The 13,677-nt window shown below is 44.7% G+C and overlaps 1 protein-coding gene across 1 annotated transcript in view; it reads left to right on the plus strand.

Annotated features, from left to right (window-relative positions):
- The window catches only part of EIF2AK4 (eukaryotic translation initiation factor 2 alpha kinase 4), an 87,982-nt gene that overhangs the window by 7,288 nt on the left and 67,017 nt on the right, over positions 1 to 13,677 (plus strand). The window contains exons 2-3 of the mRNA XM_081831847.1: positions 4,700 to 4,812; positions 8,442 to 8,544. Of these exons, the coding sequence (XP_081687973.1) occupies positions 4,700 to 4,812; positions 8,442 to 8,544 (216 nt within the window). The remainder of the gene's footprint in view (positions 1 to 4,699; positions 4,813 to 8,441; positions 8,545 to 13,677) is intronic.

The raw sequence follows: 13,677 nt of genomic DNA on the forward strand, positions 1-13,677 counted from the left end.
TTTTTTTTTTAAAGATTTTATTTATTTATTTGAGAGAGAGAGAATGAGAGAGAGCAAGCACATGAGAGGGGGGAGGGTCAGAGGGAGAAGCAGACTCCCTGCCGAGCAGGGAGCCCGATGCGGGACTCGATCCAGGGACTCCAGGATCATGACCTGAGCCGAAGGCAGTCGCTCAACCAACTGAGCCACCCAGGCGCCCTCGACACTGTTCTAATGACCATTTATCTTCTGAACACATGAAGGAGGCCCTACCCACTCCACTCCCCAGCACATCTTGGTTGTTACCATCGTTTTTGATCAAGTCCTGTTTAGCTCCAGGACTCCTTGATTGCCCTAACATGAGCTCATGCGTGGTATCCTAAACATGGCTTGCATAAAAGCCTCTTCACATGTTGAGAAGCCCCTCAGTTTGCTCAAGGAAAGCTTGGCAAATATTCTGCTCTTACCTCTAAAGTCATTGTTTCCTGACTGGCCTTTTTTTTTTTTCTTTTTTCCCTCAATGTCACTTTATTGGTTAGTGTTAAGTTTGGCTACATATTATAGAAAACTTAACAAAGTTCGTTTTTCTGCATGCAGAAGTTTTGGGTCTAGGGCTTTTTCTGATTTGTTGTTCCATCATCCTTAATGTGCCCTTCATGGTCCAAAATGGCTGTCTGAATGCCGACCATCATATCTGCGTTCCAGTCAGCAGGAAGGAGAAAGGGATGAAGTTGCATGTGTTAGTTCTTTCATCTTTTTTTTTTTTTAAAGATTTTATTTATTTATTTGACAGAGAGAGACACAGAGAGAGAGGGAACAGAAGCAGGAGGAGTGGGAGAGGGAGAAGCAGGCTTCCCGCCGAGCAGGGAGCCCGATGCGGGGCTCGACCCCAGGACCCTGGGTTCATGACCTGAGCTGAAGGCAGACGCTTAACGACTGCGCCACCCAGGTGCCCCTTTCATCTTTTTTTTTTAAAGATTTTATTTATTTATGTATTTGAGAGAGAGAGCACGAACAAGCAGGGGGAAGGAGAGGGACAAGCACCCCACGCTGAGCACGGAGCCTGACTCAGAGCTCTATCCCAGGACCCTGAGATCTTGACCTGAGCTGAAATGAAGTGTCAGATGCTCAACCGACTGAGCCACCCAGGTGCCCATAGTTCATCTCATTAACCAGAAATTAACCCAATGGCCACAGTTAGCTGCAAAGGAATTGTATACAGCTAAAAAATCAGGGGTTCTGTTGCTAAGAAATAAGGGGAGAGTGGATATTGGGGGTACAATTAATAGTCTGAGAAATACCCTGAAGTTTATGCCCTGTGGAGAAGAATATCATTCTGGTCCAGTTAAATTGTTAGCCAGAGGGGCACCTGGGTGGCTCAGTCGTTAAGCGTCTGCCTTCGGCTCAGGTCATGATCCCAGGATCTTGGGATTGAGCCCCCGCATCGGTCTCCCTGCTCGGCGGGAAGCCTGCTTCTCCCTCTCCACTCCCCCTGCTTGTGTTCCCTCTCTCGCTGTGTCTCTCTCTGTCAAATAAATAAATAAAATCTTAAAAAAAAAAAATAAATTGTTAGCCAGAGAAAAAGCCTTGAAAGTAGCAGACACCCCGTTCCTCAGTGCGCTGTTCTTTGAGTTAGTTCCACTTGGTACTCAGATCCAGGCAAGCTGTTGGGTTTTTGTCCAATAGTATGTCATCCCTCAGTGGCCTTGGGTCTGTTCCTTCATCCAAGCCTCCACCACTGGGCTCATGCACCTCTTAAAGCTGAAACCTTTAACGCATCCAGGAATCTCTTTACTTTGCTTCAAAACTCCTTCCTCTTTTTTAGAAGTTTGTTTTGGCATTACCTGGGCTCATTACTATTATCACTTCTGCCCTGCTAGTGTTGCTATGTTGTAGAAATAACTGGAACACTAGATGTGCATGGTGTGACATGGCTGGTCCAGCCCAGGAGTGTTTGCAGGGTGCTTACGACTTCTTTAGGCCCCAGTGTTCCTACATAAGGATGGTCCCCCTAGTGGTCCTGGGACTGGCCCAGAGGCCTCCTTCCCTGAGGCTTGCCAGCGATCCGTAACTGGATCCATTGTGCTTTATTAGGCATTCCCTTGAGTAAGAACATCTTCAAAATGTGTAATCCCCCAATAGGCCTCTTTTTTTCTGAAGCTTGCTTCCTGTTCCCTGGATTCTGGGCATACAGTGACGCGCTCTCTGTACCGTTTCCCATGAAGGTTACTTACATTCAGATAACGCTCTTCACTTCCTACATAAAGACAAAAGAGAATGTTAAACCAGAGTCAGTGTTTTGCTTCTGCAGGGATAACTCACTTCATGTGGTGTATGTTGTCTCTATGTTATAAGTTCATTTTCATCCTGGGCCCAGGAAAGACCTATCCTTTGGTTTATATTTGTAGTTTCTACTTATAAGGCTTGTTGATAATTTTATCTATTTATTTTTATTTTTTTAATTTTAATTTTTTAAAAAGATTTTATTTGTTTGAGAGAGAGAATGAGCACAAGCGGGGGGAGGGGCAAGTAGAAGGAAAAGCAGGATCCCCACTGAGCAGGGAGCCCGATGCAGGGCTCGATCCCAGGACCCCAGGGTCTGAGCTGAAGGCAGATGCTTAACCGACTGTGCCACCCAGGTGCCCCCGGCTTGCTGATAATTTTAGTTCTTATATTTACATAATTCTTGCTCCTTGCAGCTATAGAGGGCTACCTTAATTTTGTTGCTTCAAAAACGAAAGGTCTGCTGTTAACTCCTGGGTGGTATGCTTGGATTGTAACATCTTAATCTCTTTCACATTGGGCTTTTTGGGTCTTTAGTATTTTACTTGAAGAAAACCATCTGTATGGCATTTCCCCTTATATTCTTACCTTCTTATTTCTTTTGCCTCTTTTAAGCTCTCAAGTCATTATGGATTTAGAACAGTATTCTCATTAGTTGTTTTTTTTTTTCTTTTAAGATTTATTTATTTGAGACGGGGAGAGAGAGAGCTTGTGCAGGGGGAGGGGCAGAGGGACAGGAAGAGAAAATCTCAAGCAGACTCTGTGCTACGCAGGGAGCCCGCTGTGGGACTCAATTCCAGGACCCTGAGATCACGCCATGGGGCTCAATCCCAGGACCCTGAGATCATGACCTGAGCCAAAATCAAGAGTTGGTCGCCTAACCAACTGAGCCACCCAGGCGCCCCCCTCATTGGTTGTTCTGAAATAAATTTTTCATTGGTCAACAGCCAAGTGAGAAAATGAAAGGCAGAACAATGTGTAAATGAAGATGTATTAGTATAAGATAAATTGACCCTTCTTAAGATACAATTGAGCTCTACTCTATTTTTGTACTTCCTCCTACTTCTGATACTATTGTTTTCTTTTCTTTTTTTTTTTTTAAAGATTTTATTTATTTATTTGACAGAGAGAGACACAGCGAGAGAGGGAACACAAGCAGGCGGAGTGGGAGAGGGAGGAGCAGGCTTCCCGCGAAGCAGGGAGCCCGATGCGGGGCTTGATCCCAGGACCCTGGGATCATGACCTGAGCCGAAGGCAGACGCTCAACCGACTGCGCCACCCAGGCGCCCCTCCCTTCTCTTATGATGTACAGATAATATAAACTGCCTCAAACCTTTTTTGGAAAAAGCATATTTAATAAAGAACAATAAATGGAGTATTTGGTTTCTTTGGCGAAAAGCAGTTGGGTGAGAGCATATCCACGTTTAGAAGAGCCGTCAGATTTCCATGTTAAGGCTTTCGCTTGTCATTATCTCAGTATTCATGTTTCAACTGAAGTTTCCTCTGCTCAAGAGGCCCCTGACCCACCTGTCTGAAAATCTCCCTTACTGCTGTATTCCATTACTCTGCCTGATTTTCTTTATAGCACTCATCACTCTGGAGAATACGTCCTTGTCTTCTCATGTGTGTTGGCTAGTTGGGCCCACATCTGTCCAAATTGACCCCTGTACTCCTAGCCTACTCCTAGAATGGTACTCCTGCATAACCACGTGATTGGTACTCCATAACATGTGAATGAATAGATGCTCCATGGAACGTTTTGCTTCACCTCTTAGATAACTTTGAAAAGGAAGATGCAGTCTCTCTGGCACAGGTTTTGTTTTTATTTTTTTTACTTTTTAAATTTTTTTTTAAAGATTTTATTTATTTATTTGACAGAGAGAGACACAGCGAGAGAGGGAACACAAGCAGGGGGAGTGGGAGAGGGAGAAGCAGGCTTCCCGTGGAGCAGGGAGCCCTACATGGGGCTTGATCCCAGGACCCTGGGATCATGACCTGAGCTGAAGGCAGACGGTTAACCAACTGAGCCACCCAGGCGCCCCAGGTTTTGTTTTTGTTTTTTTTTTTTTTAAAGATTTTATTTATTTATTTGACAGAGAGAGACACAGCGAGAGAGGGAACACAAGCAGGGGGAGTGGAAGAGGGAGAAGCAGGCTTCCCGCAGAGCAGGGAGCCCGATGTGGGACTCGATCCCAGGACCCTGGGATCATGACCTGAGCTGAAGGCAGTCGCTTAACCAACTGAGCCACCCAGACGCCCCCCAGGTTTTGTTTTTAAACCACGCTTTAGGAAAAGATAACCGAATACTTGTATAAAAGTACAATTGCACGTAATATTTAGAAAGTAGAACGTTCGAGCTACGATGCTCATTATCTTAATTGCTAATAATTGGCTCTCCAGGAGGGAAAAAAAAAAAGATTTTCTTTTTCTCTTTTAGGTTAGTGAGCCCCCTGAAATCAATTTAGTTCTGTACCCTCAAGGTCTGTCTGGTGAAGAAGTATACGTTCAAGTGGATTTGAGGGTTAGATGCCCACCAACCTACCCAGACGTGTGAGTACATTTATAAATACCTTCCATGTGATACCACTTCTCTGTTTTGACAACCTAGAAACAGACACATTAATGGTATTTTCTCCTTTCTGCCTCTGTTCCCCTTATAATTTCATTTCCTATCGTGTATATCTCACCGAAACTACATCCGCAGTAGACATTTTCGTGAAACCTGTCTCATGTTAAGTCTGCTTATAGTTGTAGAATGGTCACTCCAGGTACTAATGTTTGTTCCATGACTAATTGTTTGCTTTCTCTAATGTGTTCATTTAAAAAAAATTTTTTTTTCTTTTAAGATTTTTATTTGAGAGAGAGAGAAGGAAGCACAAGCAGGGGAAGGAGCAGAGGGAGAAGCAGACGCCCCGCTGAGCAGGGAGTCCGAAGCAGGGCTGGATCCCAGGACCCCGGGATCATGACCTGAGCCAAAGGCAGACGCTTAACGACTGAGCCACCCAGGCGCCCCTCTGATGTGTTGATTTTTGTTTAATTCTTCATAAATTGGGAAGAGGAACAGTCTTAGGAGAAAAGGACAAAGTCATGAGGACTAGTAGAGCCCTTGTATACTTAGTTTTGTTTTGTTTCAGGGGGTGGGGAGGGGCAGAGGGAGAGTGAAAGAGAATCCTCAAGCAGACTCCCCGCCCAGTGCAGAGCCGGACGCGGGCCTCGATCTCACAACCCTGAGATCAAGATCTGAGCTGAGGTCAAGAGTTGGACACTTAACCGACTGAGCCACCCAGGCGCCCTTGTATACTTAGTTTTAAAGTATAGTTGGCATTAGGACTTAGAATAGCCTTTTGGCCCTAATGGGAGTTTTACTTTGTAGAGGAAAAAGGAGATTTGAGTCACACTGTTATTCGGGGCACTGCTGATGGGTCTCCACTGTGCAGGGCTGGTCTGTGATGCACGGTGTCTAACACCCTGGCTCTAGCCAGTGATGCTACGAGTGCTCTGTGGTCTAGAAGACAACCGTAAAACCCCCACATACTTTCTTTTTTAAAGAGATTTATTTATTTAAGAGAGAGAGCGCGAGGGAGCATGAGCAGGGGGGCGGGGCAGAGGGAGAGGGAGAAGCAGGCTCCCCGCTGACGCGGGACTCGATCCGAGGACCCCAGAATCATGACCTGAGCCGAAGGCAGATGCTTAACCGACTGAGCCACCCAGGCGCCCCCTGCACGTGGACTGCCTCTGGATGAGAACCATTGACAGAGAAAAGCACTGGCAGTCAGTAGCCAAGTATCGTCTTTTCGAAGTATGTGTGTATTCCGTGTAATCTTTCCTCAGACATTCCACCTGGAAAGGCAGATGGGCTTAGATGACATTTTGTGGTTTGCGCTTACTGTGCAGGGAATCAGGTGACAAATAAAAGGAAGCCGTGCCTTACAGAGTGGGTGGGAAATCTGTGGAATTTGTTATCCTAACAGCTGATGGAGAAGATGAAAGTACAGATAGGTCAAGATGAGTTTCTTGAATCTAGTAACCCTCTTTTGTCTCTAACATCGTGCCTAGAGTAGATAGAGTAGGTGTTTAGTATTTAATTCATGAATTGGTTAAAGGGTAATTAAATTTTATGAAAGAAAAATAAGGCCGCGCCTCTCTGGGTTTTATTTTTCCTGACACCAAATAGGTGGTGCGTTTTCTGACAGCTGGGTGTCTAGCAATTCAGTTCAGTTTTGACACAAACTAGCATAGTTACTGCAGACCTGGGTTAGGGGCTCAGTTCCACAAAATTTCAAACGCCAGTTTGCATGTACCAGTATTTCTGATCAGCTGGCCAAGAATTTGTGAGCTCATTCAACCCCTTCATCAGGTTTGATGCTATGTTAGAACAGCATGTAGAACTCAGGAAGGCACTTGACTTACAATTACCGGCTTACTATAAAGGATACAACGCAGGACCAGCCCAGTGAAAGAGGTGCATAGGGAAGGAATGTGGTAAGAGGCGTGGAGTTTCTCTTCCCTCTTGCCTTTGACAGGCATCCCCTGGGGGCACAGTCACCCCTGGTTGGGAACCACTGTGCTGGAGGGCCATTCTGGTAAATCTTGATGTGTCCAATTGGTAAAAATAATATGGGATGATTTAAAAAAAAAAACAAACCATGAAAATGATTATAAAAAGCCACAGAGTAGACATTATAATATCAGCTACATAAAATTATAAATTTTGTGCCAAGGGCATAAAGAGAAACCTGGAAAAAAATTTTTTAAAGTTTAATTAGTATTGTAGATGGATTTTTCATCATTCTGTTAATATTGCTACATAATGACGGCTGAATTAAAAAGAAATTATGTAAGGCTTGACTTGGCGGGGGGAACATTCTTATCCTTTGAGATGACATGGTACAGGAAAACTTTTTCTGCAAAGTAGTCTTTCATGCCACTGTGACAGAGTCCTGGGTTAGATCATATGTAGACTCAGGACTCTATGGCATTTCTGTCCTTTTTCTCATATATATCAACTCCCTTCTCTGAGATGTCCATCTATCCGAGTAGATCATGATTGTAGCCATCTGTCACACTGAAGCATTGAGAGAATGCAGAGACAGTGAATCATAAAGGCTTTGCTAAGATAAAAATACCATCAGTTACTCAGAAATGCTTGGTAGGAAGTAGTCATCTTCTCTTCGGTAAAATTAAATAAAGCCTGTTTGATCTCCGTGAATTGTTCCTGGATATCTTTTTTTTTTTTTTTTAAAGATTTTATTTATTTATTTGAGAGAGAGAGAATGAGAGAGAGCACATGAGAGGGGGGAGGGTTAGAGGGAGAAGCAGACTCCCTGCCGAGCAGGGAGCCCGATGCGGGACTCGATCCAGGGACTCCAGGATCATGACCTGAGCCGAAGGCAGTCGCTTAACCAACTGAGCCACCCAGGCGCCCTTCCTGGATATCTCTTGATTGGGAACCAAGGGGAACCCGAGGAGCGGCTCTGTAAACTTTGAATAGAGAGCATTGAGTGTCGGTTGTGCTGGGCGGAGAGAAGAGGGGCGTGTTCGGCATCCTTGTAATAGCAGAGTGTGCACAACACCCCCAGGTGGATTCAGCTGTGGGAGTGGGTGAGCGAGCATTTCCACCTCGTTGACAATCAGGAGTGATGTGACAGGGCACATGGTGGGAATGCTGGATGGATCACCTAGCTTCATTTTTTTCTTTAAGATTTTCAGTAATCTCTACACCCAACGTGGGGCTCGAACCCACAACCCCGAGATCAAGAGTCACATGCTCTACCGACTGAGTCAGCCAGGCGCCCCGTCTGAGGCTTCCTCTTGCCTCGTTGTGCTTGTCTTGCTTTATGCTGAAGCACACGAATGAGCCCAGAGCGCTTGGACTCTTGTGGGTGAACTGTGAGAGCTGGTTAATTGATGTTGGGGGGCAAGCCAGGATCGAGCCCACTAAGTCTAGTCATCTGGGGGACCAGCTTCTCCCCCAGGGACTGCAGGTGACCCCCACATCAAACACTGTGTTGACAGAGTTGCTAGGATACAGTTGTAATCCTTGGAAATGGAGGAAGAGGCTGCTAGGGGTATAGAGAGGCCTGTGTGAAATCTCTGTGCTCAGTGCGTGGACCTAGCAAATATTATGCAAAGAGGCCATACTTTTTGGAGTAACTCCTTTTTGTCTCTTTCTTTTCCAGAGTCCCTGAAATAGAGTTAAAGAATGCCAAAGGTCTGTCAAATGAAAGTGTTAATTTGTTAAAATCCCACCTAGAGAAAGTGGCCAAAAAACACTGTGGAGAGGTAAGATACGTTTTTGTTTTTTTTTTTAATTTTTTTTAAGATTTTATTATTTATCTGAGAGAGAGAGGGATAGAGCACAAGCAGGGGGAGCAGCAGAGAGGGAGAAGCAGGCTCCCCGCTGAGCAGGGAGCCTGATGCGGGGCTCGATCCCAGGACCCTGGGATCATGACCTGAGCCGAAGGCAGACACTTAACCGACTGAGCCACCCAGGCGCCCCGAGGTAAGATACGTTTAACTGGAGTTGTAACAGGACAGTAGAAATCTCATCCCGTTCAGCAGTGTTCACCTTCCTGCCTTCTCTTGGGCCAAGAGGCTTTTCCATGACACCTCAAACCCAGTGTTGACTAGAATGTTTTGTTTCTTATTGATATGTACAAAGGGGAACATTGGTACTTGTATTTCTTTAATGTACAGCTTTTATGAATGACAAATTGTAGAGTGTATATGGAGGGTACATTGACGATTCAGAATTTTTCTGAAAGGAGTCCACGTGAGCCTGGCCATACTGTTGGCACACCTTGGGCTGGGCATCATAACCTGATCTTGACTTGAACCTTTACATTGGAAAATGTTTGCAGGCAAGTGATTTCGGACCGAACCTTGCCACCTCTCCCGGTTACATATTAGAAGAGCTAATGGTTTGCCTTCTCAGTGATTAGCCACATACTCTGCTCCATCAGCGTCCCTTTTGTACTGGAGCATTTCCATCTAGTTCAGTATTCTTTTGTAATCCTCTGCACATCAGGGTGTACATGAGTTCCCCCTTGAGTGGCAGAACTCTCCGGAAGGCTAGACTAGGTGACTTCTTGGGGCAGTGGGTTACCGTGGGTCTCTTAGGCCAGACCACTTCTCTTCAAGTATGACCCATCTTTTCCTCACTTAGGCAGCTCATGCTTAAGAATCCATCCTGTAAAAACAGAAGAGTTAAGTAAGGACTTATCCCAGGCCTCTGTGTCTGTTTTGAACGTCTGTTAAAGTGACTGGACAGGTTTTCCGTTGCATTCTATAACACAGGAGTCACAGCATGACCCACCTCTGGGTTATCTCAAGATTTTCAGTGATTGCTGAGCTGCAGAGTGATTATAGAACAGCCTGAACAAAAAAGTAGGCCCTGGGGATGATTGCAGAGTTCTTTCTTTTTATATATATATTTTATTTATTTATTTGACAGAGATTGAGAGCACAAGCAGGCAGAGAGGCAGGCAGAGGGAGAGGGAGAAGCAGGCTTCCCGCTGATCAGGGAGCCCCATGCAGGGCTCTTTCCCAGGACCCTGGGATCATGACCCGAGTTAAAGGCAGAGCCTTTGCATTAACCAACTGAGCCACCCAGGTGCCCCTGCAGAGTTCTTTCTGATGTAGTCTAATGTCTCACTGAAAAATAATACGGAGTTATACTGAAAATTCAACTATAGAATCCTCTGGTCTCTTGGATTCATGATGTGGGATTTTTTTGGAAAATACTTTTGCTTTATTTATTTTTCACAATACAGTATTATTAACTATTATCACTGAGCTGTACATTAGATCCCCAGAACTTACTCGTCATATAACCAGAAGTTTGTACCCCTTGACCAACATCCCTTCTTTCTCCAACCTTTCAGTTCCTGGTAACCACCACTCCAGTCTCTTGTCTTTATGAGTTTGGCTTTTTTATATTCCACATATAAGTGAGATCATACAGTATTTGTCTTTCTCTGGCTGACTTATTTCACTTAGCATAATGTCCTCAGGGTCCATCCACGTTGTTGGAAACAGCATGACATCCTTTCTCATGGCCAAATAATGTTCCATTGCATTTATATACGTCTTCTTTATTCATTCATCCATTGGAAGACACTGAGGTAGTTTTCATAACTTGGCTGTTGTGAATAACGCTACAATAACATGGGGCTGCAGGTATCTCTTCCAGATCCTGTTTTCACTTCCTTTGCATATGTCCTCAGAAGTGGGGTTGCTGGATCATATCAGTTCTGTGTTTATTTTTTTAGGATCCTTTATATTGTTTTCCATAGTGGTTGAACCAATTTCATTTCCACCAACAGTGCACAAGGGTTCCCTTTTCGCCACATCCTTGCTAGTATTTGCTATTCCTTGTCTTTTTGATGACAGCCATTCTGACAGGTGTGAGGTGATAGCTCATTGTGGTTTTGATTTCCAATTCCCTGATGATGAGTGATGTTGAGCAACTTCTCATGTGTCTGTTGGCCATCTCTATATCTTCTTTGGAAAAAATGTCTGTTCAGATTCTCTGCCCATTTTCTAATTGGATCATTTGGGGTTTTTTGCTGTTAAAGTTCTATGGGTTCCTTCTATATTTTGGATGTTAGCTCTTTATCAGAAACATGTTTTGCAGATATTTTCTCCCATTCCATAGGTTGCCTTTTCATTTTGTGGATGGTTTCCTTTGCTGTGCAGAAGTTCTAAAATTTGATGTAGTCCCACTTGTTTACTTTTGCTTTTGATGCCCCTTCTTGGGCTTTATTTTATTTTATTTTTTATTTTTTATTTTTTTAAAGATTTTATTTATTTGTTTTGATAGAGAGACAGCGAGAGAGGGAACACAGCAGGGGGAGTGGGAGAAGGAGAAGCAGGCCCCCCGCCGAGCAGGGAGCCCGATGCGGGGCTCGATCCCACGACCCCAGGATCATGACCTGAGCCGAAGGCAGATGCTTAACGTACTGAGCCACCCAGGCCCCTTGGGCTTTATTTTAAATTACACTTTTTATTTTGAGATAATTACAGATTCACATGCAGTTTTAAGATCTAATACTAAGATCCTATATACCCTTTTACTCAGCTTCAAGGATGTTATATAAGTGGAATCATACAATATGTAACTTTTGGGATTGGCTTTCTTTTCACCCAACATAATTCTCTTAGAGACTCATCCAGATTGTTGGACGTATCAGTAGTTGTTACTTCTTATTATTCGGTAGTATTCCATGGTATAGATATACCACTGTTGATTTAGCCATCCACCAGGTGAAAGACATCTGAGTTGTTTCTAGTTTTTGGCTATTAAAAATAAAGCTGTGGGGGCACCTGGGTGGATCAGTTGATTAAGCCTCTAACTCCTGATTTTGGCTCGGTTATGATCTCAGGGTTGTGAGGTCGAGCCCCGCTCTGAGCATGGAGCTTGCTTAAGATTCTCTCTCCCTGTGCCCCCTCCCTCACATTCTCTCTCTTAAAAAAACGAAAAAAAAAAGCTGTTGTAAACATCATTATAGGTTTTTATGTGAAGGTAAGTTTTTGTTTCTCTGGATTAATGCCCAGGAGTGCAGTTGTTGGTATATGGAAGCTGCATGTTCAATTTTTTAAGCAGCTGTCAGACTTTTCCAGATTGGCTGTACCACCTTACATTCCCACCAGCAGTGTCTGAGTGATCCAGTTTCTCCACATCCTTGCCAGTGTTTGATGTTGTCCCTTTTTTAATTTCAGCTATATTCTAATAGATGTGATGGTTAATTTTATGTGTCAAACTTGCTAGACCATGGTACCCAGCTATTTGGACAAACATCGTTCTAGATGTTCTCTGGTTTTGTTTTTTCTTTTTTTGCTTTTTGTTTTTTGTTTTAAGATTTTATTTATTTGACAAGAGAGAGAGAGCCAGAGAGTGCAAGCGGGGCGGGGAGGTGCAGAGGGAGAGGGAGAAGCAGACTCCCTGCTGAGCAAGGAGACTGATGTGGGACTTGATCCCAAAACTCTGTGATCATGATCCGAGCCGAAGGCAGACGCCCAACCATCTGAGCAACCCAGGCGCCGCTCTTGATGTTTCTCTGAAGTATTTTTTTTTTTTAAAGATTTTATTTATTTATTTGAGACAGAGAGAATGAGAGAGAGAGCACATGAGAGGGGGGAGGGTCAGAGGCAGAAGCAGGCTCCCCGCCGAGCAGGGAGCCCGATGCGGGACTCGATCCCGGGACTCCAGGATCATGACCTGAGCCGAAGGCAGTCGCTTAACCAACTGAGCCACCCAGGCGCCCTCTCTGAAGTATTTTTTTTAGATGAGGTTAATATTTAAATCAGTAGACTTTGGGTTAAGCAGATTATCCTCCATAATGTGTGTAGGCCTCATCCAATCACTTGAGGGTTTAAAAAAAATTTTTTTTTTAAAGAATTTATTTATTTATTTGAGAGAGAGCACGAGCAAGAGAGGGGGAGAGGGGCAATGGGAGAGGGAGAACCAGACTCTCCACCGAGCAGGGAGCCCGATGCAGGGCTAGATCCCAGGACCCCAGGGTCTGAGCTGAAGGCAGACGCTTAACCGATTGAGCCACCCAGGCGCCCCAATTGCTTGAGTGTTTTAACTGAAAACAACTGGCTTGTCTGGAAGCAGGGGAAATTATCAGAGGATGGCTGTTAGACCAGACCTGCCAGGTCTCCAGCCTGCTGGTCTACCCCACATATTCTAGACTCTCGATAATTCGTTGGGTCAATTCCTTAAAATCAGTCTCTCGCTGTACACGTGTGCACGTGTACACCCCCCCATGTGTACACCCACCCACACACACGTGTACACCCACACACGTGTACACCCCCCCCCACCCTATCCTGTTGGTTCTGTTTCTCTGGAGAACCCTGGCTAATACAGATACGTATTGTGAGGGGATGGTAGAGTGGCTGTTCTAAATAAGGAGATCAGGAGAGGCTTCTAATGAGGTCACATTTGAGCAGAGTGCTGAGAGGGGCAGGACAGTCAACCGTGTAGATCCACAGGGAGGGGGGGACAAGAGCCAGTTTGGAAAGTAGTTCTTATTTTCATCTAGTCTTACATATATTGTATCTGATGTGTTTGTACAGAAAATTCTAGTCATTCAAATTGATTGGCAAAAGAAAAACCCTCCACTGCTTGGCTCCTGTCTCCTTTCTGGTGTAGAAGTGGTTTCTCTTTGACATAATAGAAACTGCCTATCTTCCCCAGCTTTTCTTTTCTTTTTTTTTTTTTTTTAAAGATTTTATTTATTTATTTGAGAGAGAGAGAATGAGAGAGAGCACATGAGAGGGGGGAGGGTCAGAGGGAGAAGCAGACTCCCCGCCGAGCAGGGAGCCCGATGCGGGACTCGATCCAGGGACTCCAGGATCATGACCTGAGCCGAAGGCAGTCGCTTAACCAACTGAGCCACCCAGGCGCCC

This window comes from Leptonychotes weddellii, chromosome 9 (genome assembly GCF_054177405.1).
Source record: "Leptonychotes weddellii isolate Sample4059 chromosome 9, ASM5417740v2, whole genome shotgun sequence".
In the NCBI taxonomy this organism is placed as follows: domain Eukaryota; kingdom Metazoa; phylum Chordata; class Mammalia; order Carnivora; family Phocidae; genus Leptonychotes; species Leptonychotes weddellii.